Below are 22,159 nucleotides of genomic sequence, written 5' to 3' on the forward strand. Positions count from 1 at the left end.
GGAGAGTGATCTTTGATCGAACTGATCATGCCTTGATACTGTCTGTGATTGGTCTAGAAAACTCGTGCCATTCTTTCGACCGTTTAGATGCAAAACTAAAACCAATCAGCACTTCGCCACTTGTGTATTCCCGCACTTGAGGAAGTTTGCTTGTGTTTGGAGGGAGTTTTCTTGTTTTTGCTATGAGTTTTCATGGGCCTTTTGTGATGTTTTCCGGTTTTATGATTGGCCAGTGTGATTACTTTGGTTTTTACGACACAATTGGAATATGCTCTATCCTCCAATGAGCGATGTCGTCTGGATCCCTAAACTGTTCTACATTGCACGTGGCAAAAGAAAGTTCTCTATCGCCCTTTCATCTCGAGACCAAATTTTCAAAGCTCTATCTTAAAGAAAATATAACACCAGCCCCAAAGAAGACTAGTGACACAAGTCGAAATATTGGCCAATTAGAAGTTCCCCTTAGCCGTTGTGACAGCCTTGTAATGATCAAACTAATGAAATCTACGTGATGAAATCTGTCCCAGAGGTCTGTAGAAGATTGATCATAGTTAAAATGCAGACTCCTAATTCACCTGCCGGCGTTAAATCCAGCAAAGACGTACGATAAACCAAAAGCCTTCCTATTTGAGAGGCTCAAATTAAAACAAATGATCGCGACCGTGGAACTGGTACTGGCGCGCTTTATGCAGTTTGCCTGTTTCAAACGATGAGTTCTCATCGGCTCCACGTGATATTTCCCCTTCCTCTGATTTTCTGTTGCAGTGTGATGACTTTCGTTTTACAAAACTGAATGGAAATGCGCTCTATTCCATTTTAGCTAGGTGGCAATTCTGTACAAAATGTAATATATTTGAAAGTCTGCGTAGTTTCCACTTGAAATGAGACAGTATTTCAAGAAACAATTAACCTGCGTATCTTATTTAGTAAACTAAAGGTGACAATTCAACAAATAAATAAGTTTAATTTCAATGTAATCCTCCACTGGTTCGCGCCCCCCCCCCCCCCATTTGAAAGCCTAGGATCTTACTGAGCCCTCTGTCCCCTTGTAGAGCGTCTATGTGATAGTAGCAAGGCATTATATTATTGGGTTATGATGTTAGCCGTGGGTTTTAATAGGTTACCAAACGAGGAGTTCTTATGGGCAATGGATGGAAATATAGATGGCGAGTTACCATGGACTGTTTTCTTAATAACAGGAAGGCTCTCGTATCACCAAAACAAACAACACTCCAAAATAAATGCAAGGAGTAACATGCTTTACTGTCTCCAAGTAAATGTTTATAAACATTTTATGTTATTTTCCATCTGAAAGCAAAAGCCTAAGTACAGAAAATGAAAAAACTTATGAGGTGCTTGGCTATTTAAGCGTTCATTGGTTAAACACCGTGCAAGTGATATCCCGAAGGTCTAATCATGATTTGCATTCATATCAAATTCAAAAGAGATATTCACACTCATCTAACTACATCCACTCCCCATTGTCTAATATAAGCAATAAAAAATTGCGCAACACGAACATACAAAACCCTTATAGTTCAAAAAAGTACTTAAAGCTCGATGAGGAAAATGAAAAATGTGCTTTAACATTTTAGAAGTAGCTTGTGAAGCTGATGTCTCTCGGCAAGTTGTTGCTTAAAGTGACTTCATGACTTTATTGCTTCCCAAAGTATAGAGCTAAAAGGTAGGCGGCCAGCAAAGCGATGACCTTAGGTTCAAAGAACTCAATTCCAGAGGTGGGAGTTGTCTCAGTGTCACCTGTAGTTGTTGCAGTCGTGGATGGTGCGTCCGTGGGGAATGTTGGCATATTGCAATTGTCGGTATTACAGCACTCTGTTGTACAGCTCTTTATGGCGGCGCCGCCTTCCGCTAGAACTGTAGCACATGTGCTCATGTTGTATGTAGAACAGTTCACCATAGGAGCCTGAAGAAAGAAAAGACATGAAGAGTCTGAACACAAGGTGTAGTGAGTAAGTATTCCTTTGATTTACTAAGCACTGTCTTTTATTATTTCAATTGTGTCATTTTTAGCGTTGACGCCTTTCCTAATCTATATTTTTGTTTCTTAGTGTAAATAATATTCCAAATAAGATGTACTTAAGACGTACTTTAAGCATTTACATACAGATCAATCTCCCGTTTTCATGGAAAAGCCTTCCCGTGAAAGTGTATTTCATAAAGTTATTCAGTTATGTAGGTAGGAGAGCCTTTAAATTAAAAAAGCAACGATATTCATGGGTAGAATCTAACCAGTGGAAATAGGTTAATAAATGGAAGAAGCTGAAAGCAAACAAATACCACAACAGTTAACACAAGTTCTTGTACTTACAACACATCCCGCGGAATAAACCATTACGTCATTCACCATGAGCATAACCTGGCCGCAATGTGTTGCTTGATCAGTGCAGTTTACGGGCATGTAAGCACTTTCATTCATGCATGTTTTATGTGGAGTGTCATAGGGCGCCATGTTTGTGCAGTTGTAACACATTAACCCAAATGCTAAGAAGAGGATAAAAATATCAGTTATGATTTCAGTTAAGGACTTGCCATTAATTGCAAAATTGATTTGGATCGATTTTGAGAACTTTTAAAAACGTTTTTCTCTTCAAATCAAGTTAAGTTATTTCTTCAAGATTGTCTCGTGCACAAAAGAAGAACAATGCATTATCGGCATTTTTACAGTCTCACAGGAACTCTTTAATTCCCATGAATGATAGGATCGGACCTTTCATCTCTCCCTCAATTTTAAAATATTATCTTGGAAAACAGGTGTTCTGCATGATCGGGATATAATTTGAAGAGTAGCGCTAATTTCTAGAGTTATTTCACAGGTTGTATATAAGAGAGACAAACAGGAAACAACAAACAATAGAATAAGGCAGTCATTAAAAACAACTTTCAAAATTTCTATGAGAGAATCCACGCCAATATCACGACATTTAGTTACTCGTCGGAAACAATTTTTCTTAAAAATGGACCAAAGAAAACCTTGGTCTAAGTTGTTCCACAACTCTCAACTGAAGGACAAGAAACACCTGCTGGCTTAAAACAGTTGAGTCGAGTTTTCAGGCTTGTTTGGACTTGCATTCGCTGAAAATTTCGCGCGAGTAGAACCAACCGGGCTTGTCCACAGAATTGTGGGAATAATTGTTTTCGCTGAGGTGCTTTGAACTGATCATCGAAAGGTAGCGAAAAAATGACCGATGCTACCAGTCGAGACATTTCTTCAAGACACACACTGAAAAGTATTGGCGAAATTTTGAACACAGAGAAAAATAAATAAAACCTGAGAGGAACTGATATCTTACAGCTGCCGAAGACGAACACGTCGACTCACGGCGAGGTACATTGAACCGAAATTATGGAACTCAATACCGAACAGAACTAGACTAGTGCCATCTTTAAAGGAATAAGAAAATTAAACCTGTCAGGTCTATCTGAATCACATTTTCTCTAAAGTTCCATGAAAGGATTTCTATTTTGTCTTTCTTCATATTTAATGTAATGGATTTTGAAACTTTGTATAGAAGTTTTATTACTCGTCCGAAACAATTCTAGTCATCATAAAACACTTGTTTATTCGTTATATTTTACCCTATTTGAATTGAATTCATCTTCTATGTAACACCTGAAAACTCGCATGTGACTGTTTCTCACTAAAGGTAAAAGTATTTTATGAAATTAACCCGTTTATGCTGTTATGTTATCTTAAAACGCGTGAGACTCGTGGAATAATTTCCCTAAAGAGAGTGCCCCCATTTAAACAAGCGATAAACAACGCGTGGTCAGTGCCAAATGCTCAGGTTTGTAGAGAGCAGAAAATGAATCCGCACACAAGGTGTATAATGGTAATTAACCATCGAGAGCGGGAGATAACCGATTCCCATCGGTTTATTTACAAGAATATTTATCAAACGACACACTTCTAGCCATGAATTTAGTGAGCCCTCTATGCAATGATTGCACCTCCAGGCCAAATTTCAAAGTCATCAAGACGAAATGTTTTAAGTAAAATAATAGAATGAAATGATGCCTTCTTTGCCTTGGAGCGGGGTATTTCATAAAACCAAAGTGCAACTTTTCAAATCATGGTAATTGAGGATACGTTCTATGTGTGACGCATGAAAGTGAAACTTTGTTTTTTGGGCTACAAAAGACTGACAGAAACTCGATTGAGAGAACTAAAAAGGATGAAAAAACAATACAATATGAAGGTAATTAAGTCACAAAGACACGAAGAAGAAAATTACGCTCCACTTTCTCAATTTTGCGCTCAAGAGACCGCTCAATCAGCTGTTTCATCAAATTTTGATTTTTTCAAAGAGGAAAGTGAAAATTAACCAGAATGTAACAAATTTAGATCACTTACCACCAGGTAATGCGCAAATGGCGAGGGTAGCAACGACAAATATGATCTTATTCATCCTGTTTGAAAGCTTGAGCGACTGGTTCAAACCGACTCGAGGCAGCGCCTTGAATTTGTAGGGACTGAATTTGCTTCTCAGGAGTGCCGACTGTATGCTAATATACTTGAACTATATTGACGAATCAACAACGCCTATTACTATAAATAAGGCACTCGACCGCAGCAGGTTTTGGATTGACAGCGAATATCATTGAAGCTCTCCTCATAATTGACAGAAGCTGAAACCATCACTGCATAACCCATAGCTAAATGAATAAAAAAATACCCGTGCGCTTGATTTAATATTTAGTGTGTCGTTTTTTTTCAAACATTTAATCCCTTTCGTAATGGCAGTCAGGAAAGCTATATTTTCGTAATGGCAGTCCCTAAAGCTATATTTTGCATAAAAGCGCTCGCTAGGGACACTTCGGATTTAATCCGTTACTTTGGACACGTATTAATCGTTTGTTAATTACACCTCGGTGACGATATGGCTGTGATCATTGTAAACGACTCAGAACAGGTCGGTGCCTGTTGAATTTGTGACGTTACCGCCGCTTCTTCACTGCAGAACTCCCATGCAAAGAGGGCATGGATATTTCATGGCAAAAAACAAATTCAATTACAATTGAACCCCGTTAGTGAAATTACCAAGGAAACGTAAAAACGTGCAAAACAACGGAGAATTCATGTTGGTGGATGGCAATATCTCATTTTAGGGAAGATCTTTTACATTCGGATTAAGAGAAAGTTCACGTGAAGCTGCAAAATTTACTGTATGTATGAAACAGATGAATTTTTCAATTTTGGGTTACAACGCAGCCGGCTCTATCGAATGCAAACAAAGACAGTTTTTGCATATCAGTGTAAAGAACTTTGAACCCCTTTTGTGAAGGTGACCGTTGGTAAATTAAAAGTGCAAAATATCAGCAAGTAAAAGTTAAGGGGGTGCCTGCTAAACATGAGTCCAATAACACATCGAGCATTCTAACGCCTGTAGTCACGGAAGCCAAAATCTGTAATTTTAATCATATAGCCTGGGCTGAAATGTTGTAAATACAAAAATGGGAACCACTATATACTGAAAATACCAATACTAAACTGAATTTCTTTGTGCTTTCACTCTCGCATTCGTTACAAACGTTAGTTCAAGTTATTCAAAGAGAGATTGATAGTCAGTTTAGTTTATTAACGTCTGTAGTCACGGGAGCCGAAATCTGTAATTTCGATAATATAGGCTAAAATGTTGATAATACAAAGAATGGGAACTACTTTAAACTGGAAATAGCAATACTAAAATTTATTTGTGCTTTCACTTTCGCATTCGTAACAAATGTTTGGTCAAGTTGTCCAAAGAGAGATTAATAGTCAGTTTATTTGCAAACGCCAAAGGGCAAAATATTGTCGTGACTTCACTTACTCTTTCTAATCTTTGCTTTAATTAAGAATTCCAACTTGAATTGGATCTCAAATTCGAAACAAGTCCAAATATTTCCACTTTGTTGTGGAGGTCGCATAAAAGAGAGAGAGAAAGCTCTTTTCTTGTCGCTTAGTTTGAATATCGATATTGAAGCTTTATGGATTCTCTCTCATACCGATATGTCGAGAGCTGGAGGCTAGACTAATTTCTGCTCTCTTAATTAATGTTAAATTCCTCTTTTGGTTACTTCTGCTTCAATACTACACCAAGATTAATTTAAAGATGTACGTTGAATTTAAACAGTTCATATTAAGTTGCTTATTTAAACAGAAGATTAACCAAACGGCACTCAACTTTCCAAAAATTCTTTAACTTTTAAGTTCTCAATATTAGAGTATTGCTATCTGCAATTAGAACCTTACTTTCTGTTTAAAGTATCTTATGATTTTAGCTCAAAGAATTCTACGTAAAATCAATATTCTCTTCACGCGCATGTTTGGCAGTGTGTTCACATTGTAAGGAGAAATGATCTACTGGTCTCAATAAAAGGGTTTTATTACTAAACCATTTATATTGATTGCAAATTATTTAGGTATGAGTGTTGATTGAAACTGCAAAATAAGATTCAGAGATTTTGAATTAAAAACCTCGAGGAAAACAAACAGCATAATTGTGATTGCTAAGAAAACACATCTCGACAACAGATTAGGAAAATACTGTTGAAAGAAAGAACAAGGCCTCCCTGGTGATTCATTTTATGTTGTTTACTTTCTCAATCACGGTCCATTGGCCAACTTTATGTTCGGGTGGACAACAACTCGCAAAGAGCTACGCTGGAGCTCTTTCGTTCGAGAAATTTCCTACATGTATTTCAAATCAGATATCTTGCTGCACCTACAATATTTCAGTTTAAAGGTACAGCTATATTTCTGACCACTTCCTCTGATCACGAAAGTTCACTGAAACACATGAGTTCTTCAGGCCTAGTTTGCATATTTTACATTTTACATAATGAACTTGCCCGCATCTTCCCAAACATGGGAGCCACATCTTATTTTATCAATAGAAAAGGTCTCATAAAGAATTTTACAGACTCGATAAAGGCATCTTACGCGAAGACGCGTGATCATCTAGCCTAAGCGACCGTTTTTAACGGAACTAGATTGATATGAAAAACGTGGCTGATGCAGTCATAATGACATCTTATTCTATCAATAGAAAACGTCTCATAAAGAAATTTTACAGACTTGATAAAGGCATATTACGCGAAGAAGCGTGATCATCTAGCCTAAGCGACCGTTTTTAACGGAACTAGATTGATATGAAAAACGTGGCTGATGTAATCATAATGACCCGCAAAAGTAATAAAACTCGTCACGGATCATGTTGTGTTTCAATGCTTTCCGTGTTTCAAGTGATATTTCAAAAACGAGTGCGAGTGTTTCATCGGGGTTTCCAAACACGAGAAAACTGATGAAAGCACGAGGCCGTAGGCCCAGTGCTTTTATTGTTTTCGAGTGTTTGGAAACCCCGATGAAACACGAAGCACGAGTTTTTGAAATTACTTCTCCAACAAAAGAAAATTAGTTTAAATTATCATTTGAATAAGTTTTCTCAATTGACGTATTGTTTCTGGTGAGCGGAACGTGAATTTGTCACCTACTTGCTGTATGCTGGCTACTGATAATACTGAATTTCATTTGTATGTGCATTTCACGTTGTTACCTTCTAGTTGCATTGTGAGTATCGAGCAAGTACGGTGCTTTCGAAGATGACAGAATATCGTTTTCGACAACCGGAAACCTTTGAGGACGAGGAAAAGTGTGTCGTTAATGCAGTTCCAAAGTCGACGCAATACAAAAAAAAAAAAAAAAAAAAAATGAGCGGCTCGTATTTTTGAAGAGTTATTTCATACGTTAGTTCTATTTTGGGTCCAAAGCCGTCTACAGGCTAGGTTGACTCGGAGCAAGAGACCGTTGTAATTAAGGAAAAAGAGTTGAATTGTAATTTAGGAAACGAGAGTTCTTCTTTCTTATCATTTGAGGACTTCAATAACTGCAGTGTGACTTTCAATGTCACTAAATAACTAAACTTGTTGTTTAATTAATTTGATGGCCTGCTCCCAGTTGGCTTGTTAGCTCAATTGGTAGAGCGCTGCACTAGTATCGCAGAGGTCAGTGGTTCGAATCCCGTACAGGCCTGAAATTTTTTTCAGGTCTGATTTTCACTAGTGCTTTACTGCGAAGGATCGTTCTCATATACGTAAACTTGTTGTAAATGTCTCGATAGAGAACATTATCTGTAATTATCATTTGTTGTCAATAAAGTTGTTTATCGCCACGTGTTTTTCTTGCTTTGTCAATATGCAGATTAAGAAAATTTGCATCCGTGTTTGAAATCGTTTCAAACACGTACGTGTTTTCAACTCGTTTTTCATTGGGTTTCTAAATCCATCCACCTGACCAGAATAAGATGCTCTGGTTGGGTAAGAGCTTCACGAATAATTAATGAGTGTGAGAATTTTTTTTGCCTTTGTTTCAAAGTTATTTTCATATACGACCGAACCCAAAGGGAGAGAAAGAGAAAGAAACATCGAGTCAGGATGACTTTCAATAAGAATGTGGTTACGACAGTGCTGCTCGTGATCTAAGTCTGTGGTAAGGACTGTCGTGAGTTTTTTAGACGAAAACGAAGCCACCTAAAAACAATCTATCAGCTCCTTGAAGTTTACCTCGTGCAGGGCAGGTGAACTTTGGAACAGTGCAAGTTGATGAGAAATCACAGAACTGTTCCATGTCATATTGATATAGAGTCCAGTGCGAGTTGATTCTTTTAAAGAGCCTTATTTTCATAAATGTTTTCCTAAATGTTATGTTTCTTCTAAGTGTCTCCAATCAATCCTGTCTTCTTGACTATTTCACATCAAATTTCGGTAACGTGCGCTTCGAAGTTCACAGGTCAGATATGCTTGAGAGTCGGCCATAATTAAGATAGTTGGGCTTTCTATTAATAACATCACATATTGTTTATTTATTTGATATTCGCAAGTACTAATTTTTGCAATTTTTGTGATTTCAAAACTTTGTGGAATTTGATACAAACGAAGGGAGTGTTTTGAGAGGTTCAAATACGCAAAATGTAATGCTTTTTTGCAAGAGATAATAATCTATCGCACAATATTTAACAGAACAATGTTAAATTTTGAAAATGTTCCGGCCGAGTGTTTTCAGTGAAATTGATTTATCTAAGCCCTTTTCTCGACCGGCCCCAGAGCGTTGGCTCAAGAGTCGACTTCAAACTGTCACATAATCTAGCTGGGGAAGTACGTATACGTGTCGAAAACGAGTTCACCGTATGAAGGCGGGCGTAATCTTCGCAGTACCAAATATATGATATTCAAATATTCACAGTCGTTCAGTCAAATGTGTGCCGATTTACTCCTTAAATTATTTAAAATTTTTTAATTTACTGCCAAAACTTTTCATAAACCTGGGTGATGAGACATTAGGGATACATACACTTGGTACGTGGAGGGTAACATCACTGATTTCGAGCCGAAGACTGATTTTTTTAATTTGATATTGTTACATCCGTTGGAAGTTGTCCATTCACAACTCCCAAAATATTGTTCAGTCTTTCAAAGTCATGAAATGCTTTCGTCTGGCTTCAGCACAAATGAAAAAAAAAATTGAAATCTGAACCGGTGAAAATTAAGTATAACAACCGACCTTTACTTGAACAAGTTCTTCCGTTATTCATCCCTATTGTTGAGGGTTGCGGATTTGTGAAGTAGTTGTGGATTTATGACGTAGTTGCGGATTTGTGAAGTAGTTGTGGATTTGTGAAATAGTTGTGGATTTGTGAAGTAGATGTGGATTTGTGAAGTAGTTGTGGATTTGTGAAGTAGTTGTGGATTTTTGATTTGTGGAGTTCGGTATCGCATCAGGTCTACCTTTTGCAATAGACGACCGTCACAGGTCTATACATGTATAATGGTATACAGGCAAAGGTGTATAGTTATTTAGGAGATAAACCTGTACTTTTGTTTTTTAAAATTTATCGATTTATTTGACTAACATACCTGTTGCATTTGCTTGCTTCACAATATGTGCTTGTATTTTATATCAATACAATATTTTAATTTGTAGCCCTTGAAATAAATATTAAATAAATATTAAAGCATGGAATTCGAAAAGACTTAGCTAATATCGGCTGAGCCGAATAACTCATTTTTCTAGGGTTTTAAAAAGCTATCAAACAGCGATCTGGAAATCAATTAACTCTAAATTAAAAGCTAGTATTTTTAGTGATCAACAAGAAGCACCCACTACCCTGATCTGGCAGACAATAAATCATTTCTTGAAATGAAGCACCGTAAAAATATCATCGACATTAGTGCTTTCACATTTTACAAAATGCGCACAACATTGACTTACAAAACACATGCCAAATTGTTTATTTAGTTTATGTATAGTTCGGTTTTCTCTTTTTATAATTTTCTTAGGGTTTGGTTTTGAGTAAGTTTGTTAGTCAAGGCCCTATCGACTCATTTCCCACAAACTTGTAGGAAGAGAGACGTAAAAGATCTCTTACGCAGTTTTTATTATCATTGTCATAGCTACTATAAATATACCAACGACTGGTCCCTTGAACAAAACCAGAAATGAAGTTCAGTTCAGTCTTGGCACACCAGCTATTTATCACAGCCAATGATACGATTTAGAATTTTGACTGAAACTGTGACTGAAACGAAGTTTTCCAATGTTGAATTAAGTATATTTACTCTAAGGCACGCTCAAACACCGATATTCGAAGACCGATTTAGTAAATGCTTTACAGGACCAAGAAATTCATAACCGAAAAGTTCATAGTCATTTCGATATAACTCGGCAAGCCTTACTACGTCTTCAGGGGGAACTTGGGAATAATAATGTTCCATATCATGCGAACCAGTGGCGTTGTGCATTGGCGGGAAATTAACGCGGTCGTCAATTCCCGCCATTTTTAACACAAGTGCAGCGTCTTCTGCCAAAGTTTCAAAGTTACCAATGACATCGTAATTAATGAAACACGGATGGCACAGGTCTTTAAATTGCCGCCAGTGTGGGTTGCGTGGTATGTCCTCGGAGTAATACCTGACGAACTCAGGAAAACTAACATTAGCATCTTTATCAAATGCTGTATTCCGGGAAAACCCCTCCATAACCTGTCCATATTTCCCAGAATCCCCGGAACGAAGGCTATTTATGATCATTTTTCGAATGTTTTTACTAAAGACACGATTCTTCCCGATGAATTTGTCCTTGTAAGCGGAAAGGATCCGATACAGTGGCTCTCGAACAAAAATAAACTTGAAATAGTTCTTAAGTCGATGTGACTGTCCTTCCTCACTGTACTCGCCAAGGCGACGCCATAAGCTTGGTCGGTGAACATATATTCCTTGTCTGAGTTCTTGAAGATCCGCCAACACTCTTTTCCACGTCGAAGAAGCTACTTTCGGAACGGAACAGAAAATAATTTTATGTACATCATCCACAATCACAAATGTAAGTTCCCGGTCGGTTAGTCTTCTGTTGTGTGGATGTTTGAGGCAGTAGTTTATTATTGATCGTTTCCTAGCTTCCTGAGTGTCTTGGAGCGTTCGTGGTGTTGATTTCGACCCGTCGAGCGCTTCCTGCAATGGGATAAACCTACCTGCATTGATTTTTTTTTAAATCTGAGACTAAAACATTGTTTGTCGATGGCTAGCTATTATATCATATCATATCATATCATAAAGTGGGTTCGTAGCTATTGACCACGGCAACCCATTGATGAAAACCAAATTAGGGAGTTGACATTAAGCGCCTTAAAGACAAAAATATCTTCTACAACCATTTTCGAGACGAACCACCTACCTTGAATCCCCTAGCAACTGATACTATCCGGGATGTATTGACTGGAAGTGAAAAAGAATTTTTCATGAGTAGTCGCACACGTCTTTAATGTTTTGGTTCTCAAAGGGACTCAATGATATGAGACAGACCTGATACTTTGAATAAATAAAGTTGACATAGAAGAATTGAACTCCGCAAGTTGTGAATATCATTGTCATCATCGCCGCATCAAAAATGGATCAAGGTTTTACGAGCCTAACTTTGTACAAGGATATTCATAGTTCTCAATTATCTCTCCTTTTATTTTGAGTGTTGAAAGAGGATCTCAAAGGAATTAACCGTTAGTCGTAAAACGGCAAAACAAATTGACCGTTAGGCGTAGAAATTGTCAAAATTTTAACTTCAAGACGAAAAACAAAGTCAACTGGAAAATTTTCTCTGTAAACGCAAAAGAAAGAAATTAATCGTTAGCCGTAAAATGGCGAAAATTTTAACCGTTAACCGTTGCAGCCATCAACCCATTGAGACCCTTTTGAAAGCTCAACAACAGAAGCTACTCTTTTGTGCGGTCATTGCGGGGAGTTTGTATCTATTTTTATGAGAATAGTATCTGCTCATTGTAAAGAAAATTTGTGCTCGAGCGGCTGGAGTGGTTGAAGAAAAAATAGGAGATAAAAGAAACAAAGTTCAAAATGATCCACTCCATGAGAACACGTTCAGACTAAGTAGAAGGCAGCAACTTCGGCCCTCCCGATTGTATCTTCGTAGATGTCAGTGGTGTTTCCCCTTTTATTAGCATTTTCCTAACAGTAAACCAATATGTTTTCTTGACTAGCAAAAGACAAAAACTTAAACGCAGAGTTATAGGCTACAAAATGGCTTCTAATTCTTTGACATCTAATTTTTTCTAGTACACAAAGACTGTTCAAGATTAGCAAAGTTTATTCTTACCAAACTGTCCTCCTCTACGATCGAAGATCATCAGAGAACTCCAATAGAATACTAAAGTTAGAATAAGTACGAGGAGCAAGGCAAAGACTATTTTCGACTTCATGAGAGAAATCAATGAGACAAGAGCTCAAAGCGGTGTTTTCTGTGAGTTCAGATTCTAGATCCCTGTGAAGAAACTTTGTCTCAGGCAGTTGATTTTGATTTGCATTATCAGATTTTTAGTAGAATTGCCACCAAAAGCCATCTTGTAGCCTGGCAACCGACGCAATTTATTCCCAAACTACAAATTAAAAAACACCATCTTCCCTGACAAAAAAAGGTTGAATTCAATTTTTCATCAAAAGCTGTTTACACACGCTTTTTTATTCCGTCAAACAACCGCTTACGTGTGGTTCATTGATTGATTTCACCATAATCTGCACAGATAAGCTATTGACATGTTAAGCTACAGACGCTGTTATCATTTAGGATAATTATTACCAGAATATACATGAGCTGTTTGCTCACAAAGGTCTCGCTACTTTGCGTCAACTGATTGCACACAAAATAGAACTGGATAAACAAGAGGGGTAAGCTGTAAAATGTTGAAGTATTTTATGAGAGTCTCTTGGAAAAAAATGGCCGTAAAAAATTAGTTATCTGGGAGACAAGTTGCTAATTGGAAATTGCACAAATATGGCGATATATAGAATTTCCAAAAAGTGATTTTCAAACCAACTTCTTAACTCTGCGGTTGGGTATGATGTAGCTGTAAGAATAAATTCTCACCCCTTCCACAATCAAGCTCAAAATTGCGGGTCCTCTTTAGGGATTAAGTAGTTGTCCAGGTAGGTCGATGATGAACACGCTTGGGCATGCCCGGACATATGGCAGATATAACCTGTCCATGCAATTAGGTTGGCATGAAAGGTATAGATAGGACTCGTTTATGTAGAGGCAATTTAGAACTTCCTCCCCCCCCCCCCACTGAGATGGCCCCGCCCCCCAGTGAGATGGCCCCGTCCCCCAGTGAGATGGCTGGGAAACGCTTGGCAAAGTTTTATATTTTTTTCTTCTCATTATTATGTACGTGCTTCCATTCGTTTCTGGTACTCAACATGATTTTAACCATATATGCGTCCACAAGAAACTACAAATCGTTTGTTATTATAAACTGCCCAGTATCAGACCGCATTTATTCAATTTCAACTTTTTTGTTGGCTTTATTGGAATCGAGAGAATTAATTCAGCTTCCCTTTCTACACCAGGAGGCATTAAAAGCTCAACTTAGGATTTATCTATTTAGAGTTATCATGGCCAGCCCTGTGTAAGTAGAAAAAGTAAAGTGTCCTTCAACGTTGTCAAAAAAAAACTGCAACAAAATTGAAAACATGTTGGCTGTAAAGATGAAAAAATAAAAATATTGTAGATATAACTCAGTAATCTTGACAACGAAACAAAGAAACCTATAAATGCAGATTCACACTTCCAGGGTGCAAATGTCGCTACAATAAGTGCAAGTTTATTTTTCCAGCTGCCTAGTATACTTATCGTTATACTATGTTTTATCTTTTTGTCATAATGTATCTAAAGTCAAAAGATACGATACGACTTACAGTGAAATAGGCCTTTGTTTAACAACATATCCATCCACCATTCAATTAATTAATGAGCGAGGCCATCAATCAATCGATCGATCGATTAATCAATCAATCAATTGATCAAACAGTTAATCAATTACTTGATAATCAGTTAATCAATCAATTAATCAATTTGATCGATCAATCAATTCATCAGTCAATTCTAGGATGTAAAAGAGAAAACAAACAAACGAAACGAACTTTCATACTTATTTCTTGGAATAGTTTGTCCTAAGGCAGTTACCGCCTGTAAGAGATGGTGGTGTCGTATAACAGATCTTGAAAGTTGTCTACAATATCAGAGTTGAGAGTTTTTGCTTTCTAATAAACAGTTCATAACAGCATGATCACACAAAATTAACATATATTCCAGGACTTTTTAGCCGAACACTGATATACTGGTTGTGCTATAGAACTATGGAGTAACACTCACACTTCAAAACTATCAATTGATGAGTTCAGAGAAACAGTTAGATTAAGAGAGACTTTTCATAAGGAAGATAAGAAATACGGAAAGTAACCCAAATCGGGACGATCGTACTTGGCCTGTGCCGCCTGTAGTTGTAGGTGTGGCCTTAGTTGTGGGTGTGGCCGTAGTTGTGGGAGGGGTGGTGGTGGGAAGAGTATTACATGCTTCCGTGTCGCAGCACTCTACGCTGCAGGATTTGATCTGCGCTAATTTCGCTGCCTTTGCTTTAGCGTCTGTACAAACGTATTGTTGAGTAAGTGAGCAGTTCACAACCGAGGCACCGGTGGAATTCACCTGAAAAAAAGAGCAGTATTTAATACATCACAATCCCTGGAGAAAAGCAAGTGACTGCTTCTGGGACAGTCTCAATGAGGTTAAACGTTGGCGGTGAAAAGGACAAAACATTTAGCCGCCAGGCGTGATAGCCATTACCCTATTAAGACTTTTCCTCTAGAGGTTTGTTAGGGAGAAAAACTAACACACTGAGATTGTCGTAACTCAGAAAATAATATCGTCAACGCTAGTGTTGACAACGGGTTGAGTTATTTTCTACCGTTTTAGTAAAACCTCTCACAAGGTAACAGAGCCAAAAAATCCGTAGTGAAGTAGGGCTCTTTCTTTGCATTTGCCTCGTGCTGGGAAAATACAGCAAGGGGACAACGCTAGGTTTGCATTCGTAGAACACAACCACGTCATAATGTCTAATAAGATATTCCTTTTTTGGCGCCAACTATCTGACTTCAGGTTCATCGAATTACCAGTTATCTTAATTTTACCTTGACACCACAGCCAAATACATAAGTTTTGATGGTTGCTCCCAAGGCGAGTGCTTCAATCTGGGCTGTATAGCATGTATCATACGTCCGGTTTTCCCATAGCTGAGTCAGATTCTCTGGTGGAGGCTGAGTGTCACAGTTTACTTCTACCTGTTCGGACACTTTATCGCACGTTTTAGGAATCTTCTCATCTGGTATGCAAAACTTGCAAGTTATCCCCGAGACTGAAAGGGGATTTGAAAGCGTGATGGTTAGGATAAAGTCCGGCAGGATTTTCCAGAGAAGGGGGAGAAAAAGGGTCGAAGTGCTGAAACTGTTTCAAAATTTCGAACATAGTAATGCCTCCCTCAAACATATCTAGCAAAGTGACAAGTAATTTGTACCTGCACAAGACAAATCTCGATTGAATTAGAATTTTTACAGAACATGATGACATGATGCAAATATTCTTTTCCCCACTAAAAATTTCAATATGTATACAGTTGCGGATTTCAAATGAATCATAATAGAAAAACTTGTTGATTGGTGCTAAAAATCTTTTTAATTGTCTCATTCTTCGCAAGCATTTATGTATGTTGAAACATAAAAGCTGAAAATGTTTATAAATACAAATCTCCCTACGTGAACAATATATTTACGGCTGACAAATTTCAAATATTTGCACACACGAGATGTAAAGGACCATGTTTAAAATAAATAACGATAAAAATGAAAATAACTTCGTTGTAATTGAAGTTTATCATCAGTGAGAAGTCCAATCAAATTTAAGCGCGCTCAAAAAGCTTTCAATGTGCTTCATTTTTGTAAGCTAGGAATACTGTTGAGAACGAAGTAAATAATTTTCTTTAGGGGGTTTCGAAAACATTAGAAATAATGAAATATTCTTATTTTTGTCCGTGTACGTTCTTTTATGTTTGGGTAACAGCTGCCTATCCACGCTCATGCCTTACTGAAATCGTGTGATCAACCTGGCGTGAAATTATTGATATTTGATTGGTGGACTTCATGTGGCATGACAACATGTGCGGTGAATCTTCTTATTTATCACAATTTCCTTTTTTGGTGATGAAAATGAACATGAACGTGGTGTCGCTAAAATTATTAAAATGTTTTTATCACTACGAAATCAACTTCTATAGGATTACCTTTGCGCCGACAAAAAGCATTTTTCAAGAGAAAGAAAAATATCTGCGAATGTTTAGTGCACCGTAGCATAATTTAAGGAAAATCTGCTGTACGAGGGTTGCAATATTGCACAATTTACGAATAGCTGTTTTTCGAAGGATACATGTTGTTATTTTGATTTAAAGCATCAAACTCTGCATTGATTAAACAACAGCCTTCCTGAGAAAACTATGCTCTCTACAGAGAGATTTGCAGAAGTTGTATCCCGTGTATTTCCGCAGCAGCGTGTGCTGAACTGTATTTGGAGTTTATCCGTTATGCAGGGATTATTTCCAAGTTTCATTATATTTTTCGTTTCCCTACCATCGGTTGAACTAACCATTCATAGCTGTAAAATGAGATGTGCCTACTTGCGATCCTCAATTAAAGTTATAATACTCTTTTCATAGAGAATTGGATGAGTCGACAATGCTGATGGCGTACAGACGTAAGATTTAATACAGCGTAAACAGGTAAATAACATTGGATGAACTCACCTCCTGGGAAAGAGAAAAACATCAAAGCCACCACGAAGGCAATGGAGTAATTCATGCTGGTGATTTATTGAAGAGACCTTAGAACAGAGTTTATGGCAAGTGTTCTTCGTCTAAAAGTGTAATGATCCAGCTGCAAGTTGCAATCAGCTGAAATATTCCAAATTTAAAATATAACCTGAAAGGAACAAATTTTAGTTGCCCGGATGAACTGTGAATGGTAATTTACATTCTAATTTACATATTCTGAATGGACAAGCAGAATTGGTCACACCGAGTGATTAAGTACAAAGGAGACGATATTGAAAACACCGCTCTTGTGGAGATTCCACTCAACTATTACCTTATTTTCCTTTACTTTCACAAGAGAAGTCAAAGCCTTGGTAAAAAACAAAAATGTTGTCCTTTGTATACTATTAGTTACGGAAATCGCATAAACGCAAGTACATTTCGTGACCTATGCTCGTAGTGATGTTTTCAAAGTTTTCAAAACATCGCCAGGAAGAGAGGGGGGTTGGGTTGACGGGAGTACGAAGGGCCGGGGGGGGGGGGGTTCCAGCCTCCTCAAACGAAAATCTCAAGGGTTTTACTCTCGTTTTAAAACGGATCTTATCATAAGAGGTTTTATTCTGCCAAGAACGCTGCGAGAAATTTGAATAAGTGGTTTGCACGTTACGTCATTGCCGCCATAGTAGATGGAAGTAAACAATAGATATCTCATTAGCTCCTTGTGTTCGTCCACCAGCATTTGTTCCTTTTACCATTGTTGCCTGTGTCCCTAGAGATTGATTGTAAACCACTTAAGCCCCAGCCAAACGAGAAATGTTGAGCCACGCAACAAGACGCAACATTGTTGGGTCGCCCAACATGTTTTTATGGAAGAGGGTGGCCAAACGATATCCAACAACACGCAACATTTTCGTGAATCCATGCGTGACGTATGCGTGACGTCTATTGTGGCCACAAAATTACCCACAATTCACCGCTTTGTTTGTCAAAATTCAAGATGGCGAACTGCTTTGATGACGATGCTATATTACAGCGTTTAGCAATCACGGTTTTACTCGATATTTTGAGCGATGATGAAAACGAGAGGCCTGCCAAACGCGGGAAGACTAGGCAGTGGATTAAGAGGAGAGGAGAAAAGGGATATTTATAATAATAATAATAATAACAATAATAATAATAATAATTTAATATTTATTTTGCGAAAATTAACATGTGGATATGATCAAATGCGCATCACAACACTCTTCGGGGGACTTTGGCCGGACTGCATCAGCAGTTTACAAACAATCGAAGGAAACCTATTTGAAGATGCCCCCTCCCCCCTATTCCCAGTAAACAGGCCAGACCACATCACAGTAATCTCGTGACTGGGTTCTTTAACGTCCCCTGCCTAACCAAATTGACTAATTGATAGATGCAGGCATAGTTAGTAGAGGGGACTAACTATGATGCAGGAGACGGGACCTACGGTTTATTCGTCCTTATCTGAGAAGACTAGAATGTCTATCCATTTCTTGATATTATAGAAAGGTAGCGCATTCTCCTCAGTTATTTTAAGACCTTGAGTGTTGGTCCGGCCGGGGCTCGAACCATCGACCTCGACCTCCCGCACAACAGTCCGGCGCTCTAACCAATTGAGCTAACCGGGAGGCGGTTATTTTGAGAATATTGAGGCGATATTTTGAGAATATTGTAAAAGAATTCCGCGTGGAAGACACTTCAGGCTACCGTGAGATGATGCGAATGACCCACGAGGATTTTCTGACCATTCTTACATACATAGAGTCAGATATTACGCTTCAACAAATTCAAGGCGGGCATAAAGTTTTTTGTCCTGCTGAACGATTGCCATTGACTCTACGATTTCTTGCCACTGGCGAAACGTATCGATCTCTAAGTTTTCAGTTTAGAATTTCTAGATCAGCCATATCATACATAGTTCAAGAGGTATGTGAAGCTATAAAGAAGAGACTTGGCCCTCGTACGCCGCCATCTTGAAAGACGTGTTTGAGAATTGAGTGTACGATACGCATGCGTTAGCGCAGCATGTTGCGTTGACTTGGCCAAACGAGAAAATTTCACGCATTGTAGACACGAACAAAGGAAATGTTGGCTCTTGTTTCGAAGAAAGTTTGACAGTCGTCAAACTTTATCTAACAAGTGCCACCACGTCGCAACAACTCGTAACGGGGCGGCCAAACGAGAAAATGTTGGGTGACACAACAATGTTGCGTCTCGTTGTGAGGCGCAACATTTCTCGTTTGGCCGGAGCATTAGGAAGGTACAGTGCTTGGCTTACACGTTCTGTTAGGGGCCGACCATTTAACTCTTGAGTGGGGGGGAGGTGGGTGATTTTTAAAAACAATTTCCTGCATGCGCTTGTTGAAAGAAAAAAACTGCATGCAGTCCAAATGTAACAGAAAAAAACTCTTGCGTTGCTGTAAGAAAGAAAAAAAATTTTGAAAAAATATCCTGCAGAGCATTTAGAACGGAAGAAGTATCCTGCCCAGCAGATTGCTAGAAAAAAAATTTCTTGATGACCAGAAATCACCCACCCCCCGTTCAAAAGTGAAATGGTCGGCCCCTTATGAGAGGCTCTCTCCTCATCCATCTCTGTTCAAAACGCTAATGGACCTCCCTGTTTGTAATTGTTCCACATTATTGAACACAATATGTATATTTAAATAATAATTGTTATAGGTAACCCCAAAACAAGGTTGTTTCTAAAATTTTAAAAATGTAGTGTTTCAATCTATAATAAAAAAAGTCGTTTACTGACATAAGGTTCGAATTATTTTTGTTTTTCAGTTTCATTTAGGTAACCGCTAGAAAATAATAAAAACGTTTGCAACTAAGTCTGTCTGTGAAGAGAATTATTCCAAACGAGCTCTTGCATCATAATATAATAACAGCAACTTAAAACAAAACAAAGTAGGAAGCACTAGCGCCGTTGCCCAATTGTTCATTGCTCTTCGCACACTCCCTGTCACAACCCTTTGGTCTCTAACTTAAAAAAATATATGGAAGTTCTGAACTTTATAAACAATCTTTTAAACATTTTCGGTAAATCTTTAAATCCTAATATAGTAGCGGATACTGGGACGTAAAGCTTATAATAATAATAATAATAATAACAATAATAATAGTAACAATAATAATAATAACAAGGAGCCTTGCCGCGTAATCTGCATCTCACCTCGCCTTCCCCGCTTGTGTGGGTCTTCTGACTCGTGTATACTCGTGTTGGCAATAACTGCTCGTATAGCTCGACGAGTCCAGCAATTGTGTGTGATGGGCAGTTCTTCCACTCTGTGAGCCACCAGAAACACCCATCGGCACTCAAACTCTCATCTTCCATCGGCACTCAAACTCTCATCTTCCAGCCTAGTAGTCACTGGACGCCCTTGCCATCGTTGGTTTCTGATCTCATCCTCTAACTTCTCAATTTGGCACCTCCGCACCTCTTTCTTGATCCCTTGCGCGTGTTCCAAATCCAACTCCAGCCCCAACTCCTCCGCGCACTGAGCCGCTTCTTCAAAAATTGACCTACGCCCCATCCTTGCCGCTTGCTCTTCAAACTCCCGTACCATTCCCAGTGCACGATCTACATTACCATGGAGTCTGACTGCACCCTTGATTTTTGTGGCTTTGTACTCCATTTCAACAGAGCGCAATCCCCGCCCTCCTCTACTTCTTGGCATATACAACAATGCATTCGAACTAGACGGGTGTCTACCCCCACTCTCGACAACAATCTTGCGCGCTTCCCTATCGACTGCTTAAGTTCCATCACCGGCCACTGTTGTGTCCACATAAGATATCCAAGAACAGGCAATGCAAACTGATTTGACGCTACAACCTGATTCTAATCGGACAAGGGACTTGTCCAAATAACTGACAATCGTCTGAGATACTCTCTTGCTGCACACTCCAGGACCAACTTATCCTCCTGCCTAACACTCTCAAGTACTCCAAGGAACTTGTACCGCTCACCATCATCAAGACATTGTATTCTAGTCGACTCCTCAACTCTCCCCCCTGAGACAGCAGTCACTGGTACCCCCCTTTTCACATGGGCCACCGCACACTTCTTTAGGTTCCACTGAAGCCCCACATTCTCCATAGAAGACTTGCGCTGGCCCAGAGCAAGTATCTCTCTAGACACGACGCAGCACTGAAGGTACTGTTTTACGAACTGTTGTATGATGAGGGATTTATAGACGAGATACCACCCTGGTACTCACCCAACAAGCCGAAGCCCGTGTATGAGTCAGAGAATGTTAAAGCTTATTGGGATGTCCCTATATATGCTGATCAACAAGAGGTCAGATGCAATAGGGTGGATGCACGCATTGTAAATCATATGTGCAAGAGAGTTGTGATGCTGGAAATGAGCTGCCCGTGGGTTAACAATCGGACAAGAAAGGATGAAGAGAAGACACTGAAGTACGGACCCCTTCGCTGGGAACTAAGGCAGCAGTTCCCAGGCTACGAGGTGAAGCAATATAACATCATTATGGGTGCCCTCGGGGGGTGGTCACGGGAGCTGGATGTCATGATGCGCGAGCTGGTGGGAGGCAGAAGCACAGACGTACTGCGAAAGATGCAGAGGGCAGTGCTCTCGGGCACGCTGAATATTGCCCGGACTTTCAAGGTGGCAGTTTGAGTTCCTGTTACAAGGAGGACCGTAGACACAACGAAAAAGTTTTTAGGATTAGTTAATTTACATTTATTTTTTACTCCATGGCTCACAGGTTACGGTTTTCGCCCTGTGCTGCCTGATTAGAATGTAGCACTCAGTTGATTTCTCTGCGATAATAACAATAATAATAATAATAATAGGTGAGGATTAAATGGGACATGACTATCTACACAGACAAAGTGCTGAGGCATAATCGGCCAGACATTAATTACCCTAATTCATAAAGACACACAGAAATGGACACTTATTGATATAGCTGTGCCAGCGGATC

At 38.8% G+C, this 22,159-nt stretch overlaps 3 protein-coding genes and 1 long non-coding RNA gene across 5 annotated transcripts; 1 reads left to right on the forward strand and 3 right to left on the reverse strand.

Annotated features, from left to right (window-relative positions):
- Positions 1–1,238: 1,238 nt before the first annotated feature.
- On the reverse strand, positions 1,239–7,581 carry LOC111332681 (uncharacterized). Of its 2 annotated transcripts, none has more exons than XM_088735035.1 (3): positions 7,554–7,581; positions 2,330–2,502; positions 1,239–1,924 (listed from the first exon to the last, which is right to left on the reverse strand). In XM_088735035.1, the coding sequence occupies exons 1-3, from the start codon at positions 7,564–7,566 to the stop codon at positions 1,655–1,657; spliced, it is 456 nt and encodes a 151-aa protein (XP_088591161.1). In that variant the 5' UTR covers positions 7,567–7,581; the 3' UTR covers positions 1,239–1,654. The 2 variants fall into 2 exon arrangements, with proteins under 2 accessions (XP_088591161.1, XP_022793831.1); XM_022938096.2 differs by lacking the exon at positions 7,554–7,581 and adding an exon at positions 4,373–4,531.
- On the forward strand, positions 4,582–10,015 carry LOC148722603 (uncharacterized). The gene is made up of 2 exons (XR_015992195.1): positions 4,582–6,743; positions 7,561–10,015. It is a non-coding gene; the product is annotated as an uncharacterized LOC148722603 (long non-coding RNA).
- A 398-nt stretch (positions 10,016–10,413) lies between these two features.
- Positions 10,414–13,646, reverse strand: LOC111332641 (carbohydrate sulfotransferase 12-like). Its single transcript, XM_088735018.1, has 3 exons — positions 12,656–13,646; positions 11,726–11,766; positions 10,414–11,502 (listed from the first exon to the last, which is right to left on the reverse strand). The coding sequence occupies exons 1-3, from the start codon at positions 12,756–12,758 to the stop codon at positions 10,624–10,626; spliced, it is 1,023 nt and encodes a 340-aa protein (XP_088591144.1). The 5' UTR covers positions 12,759–13,646; the 3' UTR covers positions 10,414–10,623.
- A 488-nt stretch (positions 13,647–14,134) lies between these two features.
- Positions 14,135–17,379, reverse strand: LOC148722604 (uncharacterized). Its single transcript, XM_088735031.1, has 3 exons — positions 17,181–17,379; positions 15,520–15,743; positions 14,135–15,037 (listed from the first exon to the last, which is right to left on the reverse strand). Exons 1-3 carry the CDS (start codon positions 17,233–17,235, stop codon positions 14,750–14,752), a joined length of 567 nt encoding a protein of 188 aa, XP_088591157.1. The 5' UTR covers positions 17,236–17,379; the 3' UTR covers positions 14,135–14,749.
- Positions 17,380–22,159: the final 4,780 nt, after the last annotated feature.

The sequence above is a fragment of the Stylophora pistillata genome, chromosome 10 (genome assembly GCF_964205215.1).
Source record: "Stylophora pistillata chromosome 10, jaStyPist1.2, whole genome shotgun sequence".
Lineage (NCBI taxonomy): Eukaryota > Metazoa > Cnidaria > Anthozoa > Scleractinia > Pocilloporidae > Stylophora > Stylophora pistillata.

What these genes read in the sequence shown, in the direction of transcription:
- LOC148722604 (XM_088735031.1), bottom strand. Translation starts at nt 17,235, where the DNA reads ATGAATTACTCCATTGCCTTCGTGGTGGCTTTGATGTTTTTCTCTTTC. An exon ending in GTTTTTCTCTTTCCCAGGAG is followed by an intron (nt 15,744 to 17,180) that starts GTGAGTTCATCC and finishes ATCCCCTTTCAG; the next exon opens with TCTCGGGGATAACTTGCAAG. An exon ending in TATTTGGCTGTGGTGTCAAG is followed by an intron (nt 15,038 to 15,519) that starts GTAAAATTAAGA and finishes TCTTTTTTTCAG; the next exon opens with GTGAATTCCACCGGTGCCTC.
- LOC111332641 (XM_088735018.1), bottom strand. Translation starts at nt 12,758, where the DNA reads ATGAAGTCGAAAATAGTCTTTGCCTTGCTCCTCGTACTTATTCTAACT. An exon ending in TCGTAGAGGAGGACAGTTTG is followed by an intron (nt 11,767 to 12,655) that starts GTAAGAATAAAC and finishes TTTCACTTCCAG; the next exon opens with TCAATACATCCCGGATAGTA. An exon ending in CAGTTGCTAGGGGATTCAAG is followed by an intron (nt 11,503 to 11,725) that starts GTAGGTGGTTCG and finishes ATCCCATTGCAG; the next exon opens with GAAGCGCTCGACGGGTCGAA.
- LOC111332681 (XM_022938096.2), bottom strand. Translation starts at nt 4,427, where the DNA reads ATGAATAAGATCATATTTGTCGTTGCTACCCTCGCCATTTGCGCATTA. An exon ending in CATTTGCGCATTACCTGGTG is followed by an intron (nt 2,503 to 4,372) that starts GTAAGTGATCTA and finishes TCCTCTTCTTAG; the next exon opens with CATTTGGGTTAATGTGTTAC. An exon ending in TTTATTCCGCGGGATGTGTT is followed by an intron (nt 1,925 to 2,329) that starts GTAAGTACAAGA and finishes TTCTTTCTTCAG; the next exon opens with GCTCCTATGGTGAACTGTTC.